Source organism: Pecten maximus, chromosome 12 (assembly GCF_902652985.1).
Source record: "Pecten maximus chromosome 12, xPecMax1.1, whole genome shotgun sequence".
Lineage (NCBI taxonomy): Eukaryota > Metazoa > Mollusca > Bivalvia > Pectinida > Pectinidae > Pecten > Pecten maximus.
The window spans coordinates 29,304,584-29,323,522 of NC_047026.1; the positions used below are offsets into that span (position 1 = coordinate 29,304,584).

At 35.5% G+C, this 18,939-nt stretch overlaps 1 protein-coding gene across 8 annotated transcripts in view; it reads right to left on the reverse strand.

The window, feature by feature from the left end:
• The window catches only part of LOC117339108 (mucin-2-like), a 29,068-nt gene extending 10,588 nt beyond the window's left edge, over positions 1-18,480 (reverse strand). Inside the window, exons 1-15 of one of the 8 annotated variants that reach the window (XM_033900498.1) lie at positions 18,263-18,480; positions 16,137-16,247; positions 15,593-15,727; positions 14,085-14,135; positions 13,314-13,421; positions 11,735-11,878; positions 10,365-10,382; positions 9,612-9,668; positions 7,099-7,149; positions 6,370-6,549; positions 5,125-6,060; positions 4,552-4,740; positions 4,112-4,312; positions 2,735-2,746; positions 1,184-1,300 (exon numbers count right to left, since the gene is read on the reverse strand). In XM_033900498.1, coding sequence (XP_033756389.1) covers positions 1,184-1,300; positions 2,735-2,746; positions 4,112-4,312; positions 4,552-4,740; positions 5,125-6,060; positions 6,370-6,549; positions 7,099-7,149; positions 9,612-9,668; positions 10,365-10,382; positions 11,735-11,878; positions 13,314-13,421; positions 14,085-14,135; positions 15,593-15,727; positions 16,137-16,247; positions 18,263-18,407 — 2,455 coding nt within the window. In that variant the 5' untranslated portion in view covers positions 18,408-18,480. Of the gene's footprint in view, positions 1-1,183; positions 1,301-2,734; positions 2,747-4,111; positions 4,313-4,551; positions 6,061-6,369; positions 6,550-7,098; positions 7,150-9,611; positions 9,669-10,364; positions 10,383-11,734; positions 11,879-13,313; positions 13,422-14,084; positions 14,136-15,592; positions 15,728-16,136; positions 16,248-18,262 lie in introns of all 8 variants that reach the window. The other 7 variants (XM_033900497.1, XM_033900496.1, XM_033900492.1 and 4 more) reach the window with 7 other exon arrangements.
• Between the last annotated feature and the right edge of the window lie 459 nt (positions 18,481-18,939).

An 18,939-nucleotide genomic window follows, 5' to 3' on the forward strand; every position in this document is an offset into this window, starting at 1 on the left:
GTATATTAAATGCTTATGTTTTGACGTTGTGGTGGTAATGAAATGTTTATGTTTTGACACTGGGGTGGTAATGAAATGTTTATGTTTTGACGTTGTGGTGGTATATTAAATGTTTATATTTTGACGTTGTGCTGGTATATTAAATGTTTATGTTTTGACGCTGTGGTGGTATATTAAATGTTTATATTTTGACGTTGTTGTGGTATATTAAATGTTTATGTTTTGACGCTGTGGTGGTAATTAAATGGTTATGTTTTGACGTTGTGGTGGTAATTAAATGGTTATGTTTTGACGTTGTGGTGGTAATTAAATGGTTATGTTTTGACGCTGTGGTGGTAATGAAATGTTTATGTTTTGACGCTGTTGTGGTATATTAAATGTTTATATTTTGACGTTGTGGTGGTATATTAAATGTTTATGTTTTGACGCTGTGGTGGTATATTAAATGCTTATAATTCGACGCTGTGGTGGTATATGAAATGTTTATAATTCGGCGCTGTTGTGGTATATAAAATGTTTATAATTTGACGCTGTTGTGGTATATAAAATGTTTATGTTTTGACGTTGTGGTGGTATATTAAATGTTTATATTTTGACGTTGTGGTGGTAATGAAATGTTTATGTTTTGACGTTGTGGTGGTAATGAAATGTTAATGTTTTGACGTTGTGGTGGTATATTAAATGTTTATGTTTTGACGCTGTGGTGGTATATTAAATGTTTATATTTTGACGTTGTGCTGGTATATTAAATGTTTATGTTTTGACGCTGTGGTGGTATATTAAATGTTTATATTTTGACGTTGTGGTGGTATATTAAATGTTTATGTTTTGACGTTGTGCTGGTATATTAAATGTTTATGTTTTGACGCTGTTGTGGTATATTAAATGTTTATATTTTGACGTTGTGGTGGTATATTAAATATTTATGTTTTGACGCTGTGGTGGTATATTAAATGTTTATAATTCGACGCTGTGGTGGTATATGAAATGTTTATGATTCGGCGCTGTTGTGGTATATAAAATGTTTATAATTTGACGCTGTTGTGGTATATAAAATGTTTATAATTTGACGTGGATGCTATTTAGTCCATGTTTATTGTTCGACATAGAAATAGATTATTGCTGTATTTGTTAAATTCTAAGTCGGTCGTAGATGTAATATTTGGTTTTAAAGAGCTGTTACCTCCACAGAAGCCGCAGAATTTCCTACATCTTACTTCAGCCCATGGCCTGTATGGTCCAGGAGAACAGACTTTGTCGAATCCATATTGTCGACAGTTTGGAAGTTTATCTTCACAGACTAGAAATTCAACAAAATACATGGTAAATACATAGAAACATTCATATTTAAACGGATAAAAAGTAAAAGGAGAAAATCTTCTATTAAATTACATTATACTTTACAAAGGATTGAAAATGCGTCGATGTTCCATTATGTCATCATTACGATCTGTGTTGTCACAGATCAAATGACGTCATAGATACACGTATCTGACAACCGCATCATCACTTCTTTATCTGCATTAATTTACAATTAAACGCTTGTTAGGTTGTATCTATTGACAAATATTGACAATAATTAAAATCTAAAAAGCGTTTAATTATTATAGTTACATTTGTGCATCTACACACTCACAAGAAACAACTGTATTAAATGAATAAGGCCTCCATCACAGAGAGTGACAAAACATTTATTAATTACTAAAAAAGTGATAATACAAAGAGCATAAGGTGAAATTACTCATATATACCAAATACATTGAAAATATCACTTAGACTAAATATAGAATGATAAGCCGCTGTGGGTTTAACCAAATAAAAACCACCAAAAGATTGTTTGATAACATAACTCATAAACAAATACACCTTAAATATCACTTTGATTCATTTAAAGCAATAAGCCAAAGGGAGGCGGTGGGTGCGAGTTTGAAATTGAAGTTTGGTCACTCAAAAGCTGATCCTGCAAATTTTAAAGATGGCTGCCTAATGATGAGGATTGACTTGGGACCCCCTTAGGCCAATTGGCCAATCCAATCAGGGGGCACCTTGATCTAACCCCAAGGGACATAACTCCCATGAAATAGATGGATAGCGACTTAATTATAACAAAGGACATAACCTTTGAGAAACGTAAAGGAATAAGTATGTAAAATATGAAATAATTCTTGTATAGTGTTTCCTCTGCATAAATTAAACTAAATACTTAGCTGCCTTTTATTCATTTTAACTTTGACTTTCTTCAATGAATGCGTGCTTTATTTTCACCCATTTCCATGTATGTTCATGAAAGAAAAGAGTCTTTTAATCAAATTCATTTCTGTGATTGATAAGCAAGCAATCTTTCACACAGTAAAAAGCCTTGCCGTGACAGTGATAAATATGTATCGCAAAATGACGCCATAGTTACGTAATTGTTCTGAATCCTCACTGCCTTTGCTTTATCGTATGGATTGTTATATCATATATCAAATGACGTCACATATACTTACTGACTGGATCTAAATCCCCTTCAAATTATATTTTTACACATACGAGTTGCATAAATTGTTACATTGAACGTGTATAGGCGACAGACTTAGGAACACTGCGTATCAAGAGATCATCGTGACAATTAATTTATCTTCATAAATCGATAATCAATAATATGAAATTTCATTCCGTGATAACGAAAACGATATCTATAAATAGTTATCATACTGAAATATATCAACTGTGACCAAAATTGATCACTTACCTTCAGTTACACCTGAAATAGCAATATTTAAAACCCAGATGAGATATATGTTGCAGGTAAATATTAATCATCAAAAAGATGATGATATGATATGTAATGAACTGATTTCTTCCTCCATTCTTTAATCAAACTTTCATTCTTCAAGTATTATCCTTATCATATATATGTGATATCGGAGGTCTTGTATTGATTATATGTATGTGTACATTAGAAGGCTTTTAGTTTTGATAAAAAGTTTATTTTGCCCCAGAATTGTATGGTGCCTATGCCGCCCTTTAATGCTGGACATAATCGTATGTATGAACAAGTACATGTATGTTACAAAATACCAAGACTGTATTCCCGATATAAGGAACCAACCTTTCTAACTTAATGTAACTTATAAACTAATATTTTACTAATACTTTCCAATAACACTCTGCATTGCTATAGCTTCCTGCTTTATGGTGTTCCGTCAGGGCTAAATTACCAATATGAAAACACGATGGCGAATGGACGAAAGAGCGAAGGAGCAAAAACAAGATGGCGAACTTCGCACCTTCGCCATCGTGTTTTCGCTCCTTCGCTCCTTCGCGTTTAGGTTGAAGGTGCGATATTGGAAATTTGGCCCTAACGGAACACCATACTGCCTGTATTTATTTACATTATTCTGCAATAGATTGTACGAAAATGAACATAACCATTATTTCTACCATCAGATGACTATAGGCGGTTTATTTTTTTTTATTCACAACTGTACGTTTGATAATTTTACACTTGCCATATTGTCCAACCCATTTTCGTAGCACATAGTCAGGATAATAAATTACAATGGAATATTTCCTCCATTGATATATTCTCATCTCTATTAACGCGTACTTAATGATGACCACCATTTGCGTTAGCTGTGATTAGTAACTTTTTATTGTGAAAGTGAATCTCACAGTTGAAAATGCATGGGTGATTTTAATATGTTTATGAAATCAGTTTACCAGTTAAATGGTTTAATAATTTGAACTATAATAGATTTCATAATTGCATGAATAAGTATCTCACTCCAAGCACATGAATATATGAAAATAAATGCATTGTAGCTCCGACACTGTTCTTTAAGTAGTTCAACCTTCCACAAACGTGCCAAAAACTCGTCACAAGAAAGAATGTGTCGAATGAATCAAATATTACGCAACCATCTTAATTCTAAATAACTATATCTTTGAAAATGGGAAATACCAAACAAAGATCGATACTTAATCAGTAGTGGAGGAGCGAGGAAAGGGAAAACAGGGGCAAGCATGAATATCAACAGTACAATTTACATTATAAACATAACGAAATAATTCATTGATTATTCAGTAACAACTGTTATCTGGCAATTAATATTCTTGGTAAAATTACCTGATGGAGCAGTTACAGCTGCCGTAGTTGCAGAAGGTGCAATTGTGACAGGGCCTAATGGTGTTGCAGAGGGAGAAGTTGTGTCGGGAATTTGTGTTGGTCCTGTAGCGGGTTCTTCTGTTGTTCCGGTCGCCGGCTTCTCTGTACTTCCTCCTGATGGCACTTCTGTAGACCCTGAACCAGGTAGCTCGGTTGTAGTAACTAATATTATACCGGAAACAAAAAAAAAACACTAATAAAAAAGAGAATTGTACAAGTGCTTATTCTCTGTTTTGAGATTATTCTTGCAACAGTTCGATACGTGAAATCGAATAACTTCAATAAACAAATAACAGAAAGCTTGAACCCTAGTAAATACTTGAACATCTGAACACATAAATAGCTAACTCACTACCTCTTTGAAACTGATTAAGTTGGCAGTCCTAAATCGGTGGCAATACCTGGTCCATTTGAAGGCGTTGGTAATCCTGAATCCATTGTCGTATCTGGTCCACTTGGAGATTGAGTTGGTACTCCTGAGTCAGTTGTCATATCGGTTCCACTTTGAGGTTGAGTTGGTACTCCTGAGTCAGTTGTCATATCTGTTCCAACTGGAGATTGAGTTGGTACTCCTGAGTCAGTTGTCATATCTGTTCCACCTGGCAATTTCGTTGGTACTCCTGAATCAGTTGTCGTATCTGGTCCACTTGGAGGTTGAGTTGGTACTCCTGAGTCAGTTGTCATATCTGTTCCACTTGGAGGTTGAGTTGGTACTCCTGAGTCAGTTGTCATATCTGTTCCAACTGGAGATTGAGTTGGTACTCCTGAGTCAGTTGTCGTATCTGGTCCACTTGGAGATTGAGTTGGTACTCCTGAATCAGTTGTCATACCTGTTCCACCTGGTGATTGAGTTGGTACTCCTGAGTCAGTTGTCATATCTGTTCCACCTGGAGATGGAGTTGGTACTCCTGAGTCAGTTGTGGTATCTGTTCCACTTGGAGGTTGAGTTGGTACTCCTGAGTCAGTTGTCATATCTGTTCCAACTGGAGATTGAGTTGGTACTCCTGAGTCAGTTGTCGTATCTGGTCCACTTGGAGATTGAGTTGGTACTCCTGAATCAGTTGTCATACCTGTTCCACCTGGTGATTGAGTTGGTACTCCTGAGTCAGTGGTCGTATCTGGTCCACTTGGAGATTGAGTTGGTACTCCTGAATCAGTTGTCATATCTGTTCCAACTGGAGATTGAGTTGGTACTCCTGAATCAGTTGTCATATCGGTTCCACTTGGAGGTTGAGTTGGTACTCCTGAATCAGTTGTCATATCTGTTCCATTTGGAGATTGAGTTGGTACTCCTGAGTCAGTTGTCATATCTGTTCCACTTGGAGGTTGAGTTGGTACTCCCGAGTCAGTTGTCATATCTGTTCCACTTGGAGGTTGAGTTGGTACTCCTGAGTCAGTTGTCATATCTGTTCCATTTGGAGATTGAGTTGGTACTCCTGAGTCAGTTGTCATATCTGTTCCACTTGGAGGTTGCGTTGGTACTCCTGAGTCAGTTGTCATATCTGTTCCACCTGGAGATTGAGTTGGTACTCCTGAATCAGTTGTCATATCTGTTCCACCTGGAGATTGAGTTGGTACTCCTGAGTCAGTTGTCATATCTGTTCCACTTGGAGATTGAGTTGGTACTCCGGAGTCGGTTGTCATATCTGGTCCGCTTGAAGCTGAAGGAGTTGAAATCGCAGAGTCGGTTGTGTTGTCTGAGCTACTTGGTGAAGGTGTTGTCGAATCTGTCATGTTTTCAGTTGTGTTATTGTCAGGTGCCATTTCAGTAGTGGTAGGGCCCATTTCTGTCGAAGTGGGGGTGTCAGGGGGATTTTCGGTTGTCGTTGGAGGTGGTGCCTCGATGGTAGTTGTAGAAGGAGGGGCCGGTCCCTTTTCTGTCGTTGTTTTAATAGGCTTTGGTGGAAACGCTACAATAAGAGGTCAGAATATCACTGTTAATTAATTAGCGCCTTACTTTATGCATGTAAATACCAATATACGCTATATGCTTTGCATTGTGTCGAATGGATTCAACATTGTACTTTATAAAACTTGTTTCCATTGACGATTACCAAAAGCATTGATTGTGGTCGGCTGAGAAAGGTAAGGGTCAATTTGGCATTCTTTCAAACCAAACAAATGAACTATGACGTTGGCCATTATCATTATCAACTGTTCATTATAAACCTAAATCATTTGATAGCGTGGTTGATTAAATTGTAGGCGAGATAACATACCTGGTTCAACAATTTCTGCGCCAGTACCCTCGTGCTCGGGAACAGGAAGTGCAGGAGGTGGCTCCAGAGTTGTTGGGGCTTTAGTGGACGGAGGACTCTCAGTGGAGGTTAGGGTGGTAGGGGGCTTTTCTGTCATTAATCCATTTGGTTCTGCTCCGGTTCCGGCCTGCCTCTTCACCGCTGGAATCAAATAATGGATAACATGACTTCTTTATATAAACTGCCGGACAGAATGCTCAGGTAATCGTGTCAGTGTATCTGCACATTAACAAATGCCAGAAAGTATTGAGAAAAGTCAATAGTTTTATGAATTCCCCATGTTTTCTATTGCTATGCCTATTCTTTATGCTATGTGGATGAAGTGTGAATTTGTGCTTTTGGGTATATGTTAATTATTTAACACGTTGACAACAAGTTTATGGTGAGGGTTTTGCACCTTTTGAAATGAAACCCACTGTCAGTTAATGTACATAACCATCTCTCTTATATATTATGAATATATTGAATTACATTTGTCTTTTGCCCTCTCATGAAAAACAAATAAGGCAATATTTATGAATTAATTTAAATTTTTTATCGGTCTAGCATGTTTATCAAAGTGGATATCTAATATTAAAGTACTTTAAGGCAACCACGATTCATTTAAAAAAAAATCACTGTAGTGTACATATTTCATTATCATATGCTAGTGTTTGTTTGTGTCGAACGCAGCGTATAAATGCATCTTACATCGTAGAGGTGGAATATTTCGCTTCCCCGGAAAATTGGGCACGGCATATCCTAAAAAGAATCAGAAATATGCATTTGAAATATTATTGTAAAGCAACGACCACTTTTATGAATACAATTTTATAAATAGGCTACCAGTAGCGATAAACACATACAGTTGTGTAGATTTGTGTATGTTGTTTTTGGTCGTTATAAGGACAAATACCACTATGAAGATCTTTAGTTGATCAAATGATCCACATGACTCGTGTTAGTTTGCCTGATCAAATTTGTTTTCACAGCGACATCTATAAATAAAGCGTAGCTTGACGTTCGAGATCGCTGAAATGAAAAGTTCTTGACTAACATGAATATCCTATGGAGACGTATGAAAAAAAATCCTTTATTTTAAGTGTAAAATAATTGGTCTTAAAACCAGCTACAAATCAAGTAATGTTTAATACAAATTTATGAAGGCGGTATTAATCCGCAGCTTTATAGTATAGTTAGGAATAGAATATAACCAATTCTATGTTTCATGTGTTCTAAAATTGCTGTTTTTTCGGATTTCAAAATTACGTTTGTACGTATACTATTTGATAACAAAGGTTACAAAGATAATTAATCTGTAAACAACATATACACAACATATTAAAGTGGTTTAAATTGATGGTTAATGAGTTAAATTTGAATCGTTGTATTCGAAATAACATATATAACGAGGATTACATTGGCAGATTAATTTTTAATTCACTTCTTTAAATCAACAACATTATGCCATTCACGTGATGTTGTCAATTTAAATGTAAAGTATCTAAGTTAAAAAATGTCAAAATGAATATTGCGAAAATGTATATGATGACTGATATGTCAAGGGAGATAGAATAGAAAGAAGAGAAAATATCAGTTGCGTGGTAGATCATGCAATCGGGTAAAAAGGTACAATTTTACGCACTACCTACAGGACAGATCAAAAAGAAAAATGATATGGACAATGGTATTGATCTCAAACCAATATACTCGAGTCAACATAGGATATATATGTATATATAGTTATACATGTGTTTGTAACTAAGCAATAGTTAACTATATTTACACGATATCGATGTATTATCATATAAGATTTATAAGAAAGGCAATTGCAGATGATAAAGTTTTTATTAATGCTTCATATTTGCAAAAATACGACAAACTTATGGCAACAGATGTGTTTGACATTGATTCTACTATTAACAGTAACCAGCATTGTGTTAAATATTAATAACACTAATAAAAGGAAAGTTGATGATGAGGTGTAATCTAGGCTGATAGAATAAACGTGACAAAATGACATTTATCATAATTAATACAGTTTAGTTTGTTTTGTTTAACGTCCTATTAACAGCCAGGGTCATTTAAGGACGTGCCAGGTTTTGGAGGTGGAGGAAAGCCGGAGTACCCGGAGAAAAACCACCGGCCTACGGTCAGTACCTGGCAATTGCCCCACGTAGGTTTCGAACTCGCCACCCAGTGGTGGAGGGCTAGTGATAAAGTGTCGGTACACCTTAACTACTCGGCCACCGCGGCCCCTAATTGATACAGAGATTTGCATAAGGAAAATAATGTTACAAACCAAGCGAGTTTATTTAATGCTAAACGGAGGCGTGTAGACTGTCAATAGGCATACAAAGTGGCGAAGGAAGCAAAATTATTTAATATTAAATAAATCTTAGCGTGCAAATATCCCCAAGCAAGATTAGGAAGCATTACAATAAAGCTTGTCGTCTTAAGCTTACCAAGAACCATATAAATACCACTAAGGAAGCGAGATGGCTGGTACTGTTTGGTGTGGTGATGCAAATTAACGAGCTATCACATGATCTAATTATCAAAAACGACTGTCTGATAGGTAGATAAAGCATTTGTCATAACATGCAACTTCTGAAAGCAATAAATGATCAAACAGGATCCTCAGCAGCAGCATCTGGCATCGTCATTACACATCGGACAGCGAAATAATGATATCGTTATAATGTCTAGAGGCTAAAGAACATAGCCAATCATCGTGACTGACAGTATTACGAAGTAAAAGCACTTGAGGTGGCCATGCAGTATCAGAAAGCGGCACAGCCACAAAGAAGCACCACAAAGTGAATACCTCCACAAAGCAGCACCACAAAGTGGCATCATAACAAACCAGGACCACAAAGTGCCACCATTACAAAAAGCAGCACCACAAAGCGGCACCACCACAAAGCAGCACCACAAAGCAGCACCACGATAAAGCAGCCCCACAAAGCAGCACCACGATAAAGCAGCACCACAAAGCAGCACCACGATAAAGCAGCACCACAAAGCAGCACCACGATAAAGCAGCACCACAAAGCAGCACCATGATAAAGCAGCACCACAAAGCGGCACCACCACGATAAAGCAGCACCACAAAGCAGCACCACCACAAAGCAGTACCACAAAGCAGCACCACGATAAAGCAGCACCACAAAGCGGCAAAACAAGCAGCGTAATCGCCGCCGATCATGAGATAGGGAGTTGACCTGGCATCGATGTTGCTGGAACCGGATTCTGTAAAGACGGCGTTACACCTGCAGAACCTGGAAAAAAAACATTAAGATTATTTCTCCTGAATCAACCCGTGTTATTTATTTATAAGGGAATTGCATTGTTTGTTCGGAAAATCGTTAAAGATATTAAGAATCAATTTATTTTCTAATGATTTGAAATCGTTTACAGAGTAAAATGATACCATTGAAAACGGACAGAAATAAAGAATGATCATTGTATTTAGTGAAGCACAAAGCAATCTTACCTTTATGGACAAGCTGCATATTGAACAAGCAGGCGAATATCAAATATTTTTCTACGTTTTAAATGAGGATTGCGCGAAATAAAGCAAAGAAGTCTCACCATCCAAAGCATAGATCTACATTAGGCGACAAATAACAAAATACATCTTATTATCTAACTCATATTGGATTAATTGATAGTCAAGCAGTGAAACTTTTACGGAGGGTATTAGACAGAAAATACAACCGATTTTCAAAAACCTAGTAAAGATGATTTATTTGAATTCTAATTGAAATTGTATATAAGGTACGTATTCATCATGCAAATGAACACTTTATAAATGGGTTGTAAATGTGATCAAGGAAAGGTTTGTGAGCGATTAAACACGAGATGTCATTTGTTCGCAATACGTAAGCATAAGATAATACACTGATTACATTATTAACAGCAGAAAAAGCTTTGGTTTATCAGACATTAATGGGATGTTCTCGTCTCATGCTTACCGATCTGTGGTGTTAGAACTAGTTAGAAGAAACGTCCAATCATTATGTGTACATACCGCAATACCTATGCGCTCAGCTATTATATTGTCAAACAAGCATCAAGAGAGATTAACGTTATAATGAATCCTAATTCACTTCATTCAATTTGAAAGAAAGACAAATACCCCAGGTTTAAAAGATTATATGGACTCTTCAGCATTCATTGAGCAATATTAAGACTTGCAAATACATGTATTGAAAAGATCAGCAAGCGCGATTGTTATATAAGAATCATTTTGCATATTCTGGCGACTGAATCAACTTTTTGAATGAAGATTTAACGGTAAAGCAGCTTGCGAACAGGCTAAAAAATAAATCATACAAATAACATGCCAACATATAACCTAAAGCAGTATGCCGTCATAACAAAACATTTTACTTTAAAATATAAAAACTATATAAGATAAAAAAAAATAATGACAATCCATTTAACAATACCAAGATTGGTTCTGTCATGATTATAACAACAATCGTTTTGGCATAAATATTATTAACACTTAACAAAGAGTATACACAAATCATACTGTATATATATATATCTTGGTTAATTTGTATTTGTTTATTTATATATATATATATTTATTTATTTGCAACAATGCACACTACAAACACATAACAACTATGGAACGATTCACAAACCGTACTGTGACATACAAATCATACAATGAAAAATGTTTATAAATAAAAATGATTCACTAACTATTCGTCCAACTACCCTTAAGGCAATGGACAAGGTACAACAATATACATAAATAAATATGGTTCACAAAGTATTCGTCAAACTACCCTTAGAGCAATGGATACCCCGTACAACAATATACATAAATAAATATGGTTCACAAATTATTCGTCCAACTACCATTAGAGCAATGGGCACCCCGCACAACAATATACATAAATAAATATGATTTACAAATTATTCGTCCAACTACCCTTAGAGCATTGGACACCCCGCACAACAATTTACATAAATAAATATGATACACTAACTATACGTTCAGCTTCCCGTAGAACAATGGAAACCCGGCACGACAATATACATAAATAAATATGATACACTAACTATACGTTCAACTACCCCCACAACAATATACGAATGACATGCAGTCCTTGTAACACGTAAATCATGGTGTAAACAGCATACAGTCTATATAAGTCATTCAATAACAGTTTCACAATTTTAACTGTTCTTGGAATGACTGATTTTTCCTCGATACTTTTATTGTGTTAATAAAACCTTGTGTTAACTCTATCTAAAATATGCTATTGATAATAGCTGGCTAAGTAAGCAACTGAAAATGCAAAAATAAGCACGTGAGAGTAAAGCTCACCTGCACCACCGCTACACAGATTACAGTGTTTCCTGCAGTTGTCAGTGGCCCATATATGGAACTGGGCATCAGTACAGGACGCTGGATCATACTGGTCGCAGTTGTTGATTTTGTCAACACATGCAGGTGGCGGGGTTGGTACGCCTGTCAATATGGCATGAGGGAGATTGATTGTAAAGCAAGTTAGGTATGCAATGTTTATAAATTCAAAAATCTAAAAGCAATGAACCAACTTTTATGATATTTCTTTTTTCCCAAAAGCTAAGGATAAAAGCGACATCTACACTGAACCCTGGTTTGTGGTTTTTAATTTAAGTATTTACCCTGGGTCAAGGGTACTGGCATCACTAAGTTTAAACAATTTTTTATAGTAATTTTCTTTTCTTTTCCTCCTAAAGGTTTCTTTTTATCCTATTAATATAGAATTACTTTATCTTGATATTGCATATTCCTCACTTATCAATATCAGTTCTGGTACTGTGTAGGAATATGAAAATAAGAGGAACACGTATATATCTCCGCAATGTATTGGTTTTCCTATATTCTATTGATTTTATTCCAATTTTTACACAAAGGCGTCAGGAAATGTAATTAACATATCTACAGAAAAGTATATCAACTAATTAATTCATTGAAAGAATGCCTTTATTCTTTTCCATGACGAGATCATGTTATCACTATAATATCTGACATAGATACCTCAACCATACCGTAACGATAAACAATAGCGATATTGCCCATATTTTGGTCTGTTGATATGAGCCATCTTACAGTCTTAGCATTAGTAATTTTATACCATATCTTATTTTAACTTTCTTTTTTGTTACAGACAGAAATCTTATTGCACTCCAATAAAATAATAATCCTAATGTCCTATGGACTGACAGGTATACCCATCAATCTATAAACCTGTTCTGCCAGATGTATGATAAAAGCATCAGAAAGATATCGAACGGGCGTTATATGCGAAGCTAATATGGCGGCGCATATGCTACAAATATCAACGCAAATTTAAAGTTACGAAGTACCTAAACCAAGAAGTGGAAATTGCATACAATTTCTTTATCCTTAGTCACTCCTCAGGATAAATATTTCACATATCTGAAAATTTATCTTATGAACTACTTCCTATACTCATTATTTTTCGAATACAATTTGTATTCCAAACTTACAAGGTGAAAAATAATCTGACGAGCGGATCATAAATGGTATTTAGGAAAGGGTATATCAGAATGGCGATCTCAGAAACGAAGTACAAAGAGAAATCTGATTAAAGTCTTCAAATGTTTGATCCAAATAAGTTTATATAGAGTATAAATATTCATATTTTTCTTAATAATGATCAGTAATTTAATGTTCATGCAAGGATCCCTGATTTCTTAATTCATGTAGTAACAAATTGTGCTGGATATAGTTTTCAACCAACGTTGCTCTGACAAAATTTGAGTTTATGTAATAACTTGAACTTTAAAAGAGTGTTTAAAATGTATTTGATCATATACATGTATATGTATTGGATCAATTAAAAACGAAAAGAAGTTGAGTTTGGGACAATGTAATCAGGCGATACAATACTCACCAACACAAAATCCACAATAGTTCATGCAGTTTTCGTTAGCCCAGCCCTTAAAGTTACCCGAACAGGAACTTTTGCCATATAGTCTACAGTCCACCTTGTCCACACATCCTACACAAACAAAAAGGACTTTTAATTTCAGATTCACCACTTTCAGAAACATGCTAACCTAAATGTTTAGTTCAGTATGGGATTCAAATTAATTTCCCTTTCACCAAGAGATAATATTCCAGCTTGATGTGCACAGTGACAATAATAAGTATAAGATAAGTACATTCATAAACAATGAAAATCCAGTATTGTATTATTGTCATTTAGATGCAATGTATTCTATTTTCCACATGTCCACACGTTCCGCACCTCGCATTACTGACAAGTCCATGGAAGACGAAAAAGCTGCATGGGACAGTTTTTATTGATGATTATATACTATTGCCGCAATTCATATGGAAAGGTGCTTTTAACATGTAATGTCGTTTGAGGACTTTGTCACCGTGAATAGGACCAAATCAAGATCGACAGTAAATAGCGCATTTCTACAGAAATTTAATGTTGTATGTACATTTGCCTAGCATCCCTCCCGATTAACTGAAACTGAATCGAGTTATGTTTTTTTTTGTGTTTTCCTTTGAGTGTTGAACATCCAGCAGGGAGCATCATGGACAATTCTGTGAGTAGGTCGATTGACACAACATAGGACCATTGTCCAGGCTAATGACATAAAAGATCACGTGACCAAAACGACCAAACCGTGTTTACATGTTCACTACTTACGTTCTGGTGCGATTGTAGTTGTCATGGAGTCAGCTACTTGGAGTTGCTGAACTGTTAAAAAATCAGATAATTAAACTTTGATATAGATTTTTTGTATGTCATTGTTCCTAAAATAATGTAAACCATTTAAGCATTGATGTTTCTATTTATCTGTCACCCAAATTGTATTCATATCGACTGTATACTACTATCTGGTAACAGTTCAATGCTTATATTTATATTCATAAAGATTTCTTTATTTACTGTAACTTATGGCGCGTTAAAATTTGCCGCTTCCCCTATCACTTACGTCATTAAGTTAAGACATAAGACATAAGACATAAAATGTTTTTTTGCACATATTCGGCTTTATTTCATATTCGTGTGTACTGTGTAGATATCGTCAAATTGTTCACAATTGCATAATTTCTGATTGTTTAAAATCAAATGATATACGGTTATCATTTAGAAGTGATGTGGCGTTAAACGGGTATAGCACTTGATAGACTTGATTCCTCGGAAACACTTAAAAGTATTCCTATCAACTGGATTTACGTTATTTTCAGAAGAATAACAGCTCTAATATTCTAAATGAAAGTCGTCTTGACAATAGGTGAAAACGATTCCATAGATATTTCGTTCGAAACAGATTCCAGTCAAACCGGTCACATCAGTGTCGCTAGGTCCTAACTTAGCAGACGATGTTCAACTTCACAAGGGCTCGATTTTTGAGTAAGGTAAGCCTTTGACATCACTGAATAACCACAAAACTAAAATCCAATATTCATAATCAACCGAAAACCATTTTTTCACAAATGCTGGACTTTTAATGTTGTCGTGACTTACATTTCTAAAAATTCGGAAACGAGCCCCTGTGAGTGTGACGACATTGACAATTTGATTATTTCGTATAGATCAAAAATAGCGCTTATAATAATTTTGTGTTGACTACAATTTTTTATGATAAATTTTGTCACATAACTTATGAAGTTGATTTAATTTTTTATGGTGGCTTATGTAAATAAATGCTAGCATTCGAAAGCTCTCCAGGCCGAAAGTAAATGGCGGTCATTGTTTTAATGTATTCCTACACTGACCGAATCACTGTAAATTGTAGTATACAGTCTCATGAATACAATTTGGGTTACTAACGACATATAGACAAATACAACACAGAATGTAAATACATAACTATGTACTCGTGATAGATTTTTGGTAACTTAACCTGCTTTAAATTGGTGATATTATTTGAAAATTTTCATTCTTGACCTTTTCATTGCATCAACCTTTACATTTTCATTATTTACCTTTTTATTTTCATAATTAATTTGTACATTTTCATAATATGCCTTTATATTTTCATTCTATTCCTTCGTATTTTACCTGTATATTACATAATTCACCCGTATATTTTCGTTATTAAGCAGTATATTTTCATCATTTATCTGTGTATTGTCATCATTTACCTGTGTATTGTCATCATTTATTTGTTTATTGTCATCATTTACCTGTATATGTTTATCATTTACCTGTACATTTTCGACAGAAATAACGACAGTTTTCTACAGCCCATGTTCCGTACTGAGGATCATTACACACGGTTTGCCCATATGCCTCACAGTTCTGAATCTTATCCACACAGGCTGGCGCGGGTGTGGTCGGACCTTCAACGGTGATAAAGTGTATCGGTTAAATGGGTATCAAATATAACCAAACGTCGATAACCAAGAATTGTCACCATGGAAAGAAAATCTAGAATACCATGATTCGGTTGCGACTCCTTTTAGTACATTTTAAAACATGTTTTAAAATATTGTTCAGTGTATTACAATTGTTCTATTTAGTCAAGTAATCTACAAAAATCCGCATCTCCTTCTGTTTTAATGGTGACTTTGATGTTAATGCGATTCCTCGGGTGAAATAGTGTCCATATGTACGATTTTTTCACAAATGCTACATATTTATACAACTGTAAAAGTTATTATATTCATATATGTAGTGTTTATACATTAATGATAAACTTTACCTGCAATACAGCAAAATCAAAGCAGTGTTTAAAAACACATGGCTTACCTTGACAGAATCCACAGAAGTTAGCACAGTTGTCCTTGGCCCATTTGTCATAGGGAGGCTGGCATGACTGCTTGCCGAATGCCACGCAGTTTGCTTGTTTATCTACGCAATCTGTCATTGGACAAATGTGTATCTAAATTAAATATACATATTACTGTATTTACATGAGTGTGAGAAGCATTAATAGTGCGACAAATATGTTTCAATACAAAGACCAAAGATCATATAATCTGGTATAATACAAACACCCCGGGACATCTTAATTGTACAGTTCCTTAAGACAATGAACATGTCGTTGTTACTTGCGTTAATGTGTTAAATCAATCGATCTAAAGGGTAGATACACGTGGTCTTGTTTATATTTGTCTGCCTCCATAGTGTGTATTGTGTGCTTCATAAATCTCATACAACATGGACCTTTATCAAGGTCTGATTTCTGGCACTTGCTCGGGAGTTTTGGCAAATATGTTTTAAATGTTAATGAGTAATTCTTGTACATATATGTTGCAATCATCTATTTGCTTATGTAGTGTCACTATCCTTTTACATAGAATATTTGTGTACATTATATCGCAATACCAAAGCACAGCTGTATGTATAACATCATAACATTTATTGATTCCCTATTCATTGTCATGTTATGGCGTCATAAGTTCACTATCTTCACAATGACAAGCACGTGATGTGTACAAGTTCTCGTGGACATTATATACAGGACAATACAAAATCCACCACCATTTATACATGCGCTTAGACAACAATCATGCAGACAAAACTTCAAAAATATGGCGGTTTATCCCCAAAACTCACCTTTTCTGAAAATTCTTTTTTTGTATAAACGGCACGATCGTTTCTCGACGTTGCTTTCTTTTTGTATCACCAACCAAGCAGAAAATTTCGAAATACAACTCACGCGAGATTGTATGATCAAACAAATCTTACGCGAGATCAATAGGTGATCACGTGATCATGAGATAGCGACAGCGTGAAACCAGTATGTTCACAAACATGTACATCACGATGACTGCTAGACAAGCAAGCACAGTTTTGACAGCACTATACATGGGGGTACATTACATGCAGCTTTGAGACCGCTACATTAAGTTAACACTGGCCACAAACAGTTAACAGTTCTGTGAAAACATATCAACATAGGAAGGCGGTATATAACCCAAGCATGATTAACAAAAGTATTCAACGATAGTGTGGTGTTGTCTAAATATCAAAGATTGTAATTGTGTTAGGGACGTTCACTATAAGATTTTGTGATAGCAAAAATACAAGCTATCAAAAGTGCATGGTAGACCTTGGGATAGATATCAGTCTTGTCAGAACTGATAAGTGACATTGTAGATAACGATGGATACATCATATCCGGTATTGTACCGAACATGACGTATGCCAAGGTCATTTTATATTTAAATTTTGTCATTTATTACCATTTTTGTTTGATTATAACTGTATACTGAATCTAGTTCTGTCCGTCTAAAACTGAGAACTCGGATAAAGTGTCTGAATAAATATACGTTTATATATCGCGGAGCTTACGAATTCGCCTTAAGCGAGTTGTTTTGCATATCAAAAAATGAATATCTGAACAGCAGTATCACGAAGCGTATTCTGCCACTGAACAAATCTTCATTGCCCTCCTAGCCCACAATATTAGGCCACAGATATGTTTTCAAATGTAAACAAGAAAGATTATTAATTGTTAGCACGCTCAATAAGGCTGATCTCCATGTCAGAAACAGTGAAGTTGTCAGCATTCATAATCAAGAAAAGATCCTTACAAATATCACAGAGCAAATCTTAAAGAATAACTGCCGGACTGGAAATTTAGAGACACGGAACGAAAACTTCACATAAGAAATATTATCTTTATATTCAAATGGAATGTATGGAATCGCTGTAGATATAAATCATTTTCTCTGAATACTGAGGAACAACGCTATCACTTTACCACAGTCAGCAAGAACGTGGCCAAATGAAAATGTTTTAAAATGTGTCGCGTGAGTTATTGTCAGCATAAGGAGAAGCTACACCTCGCACCAAAATGTTTAAAGAAAAGTACGCTTAATGCTTAACCAATCGGTCAGCCATACATGATTTAGAAGTAATAAACATACTTAAATCTACTCCACCACTATTTGGTAGTTGAGGCGCCTGAGTTCCAACAAACAGCTGAAATCCACTGTCGTCTCGTTTGTTGTCGGGGCTAACAGCAAAGGCACCCGTTAAACACAGGACAGATATACACACAAAAGACAACATATTTGTTCGGCAAAATTGAGAGGGATCCACACAGTACACCACACACTGTAGACGGACCAACGCCGACTACGAAAAAGGGCAGGATTTTTAATTCTTCAGTGCCACCACAACTTTGTAGGGCGTGCGATAAGATAAGGACACGCCAAGCCACCTGTTGGATTCCCTAACACAGACCAAACTTTGGCGTCTGTACGATATGACACGGTCATCGCAGACTTTGGGCTCTGACGAATGTTGGTAAAAGTGAGGATACACTTTATTAGAATTACGTTTTACGTCTCGATATTTCAGATTTAGCCCATTTCATACTAATTTCTGGAATAATGATTGGATGACTATAGGAGTATTGTTTTACTGCCTATATCTGCGGAGGACAATAATTGACGTTACGCGTCCGCGCTCCTTATCCTATATCTCCTAGTCTTATGAGCAATTGAAACAATTAACTACCCAAGGTGGCATTTGACCATCAGTCGTCATATCGACACGTATATTGTGATCTAGATGCTAAATATCCTAAGGATCCAATTAA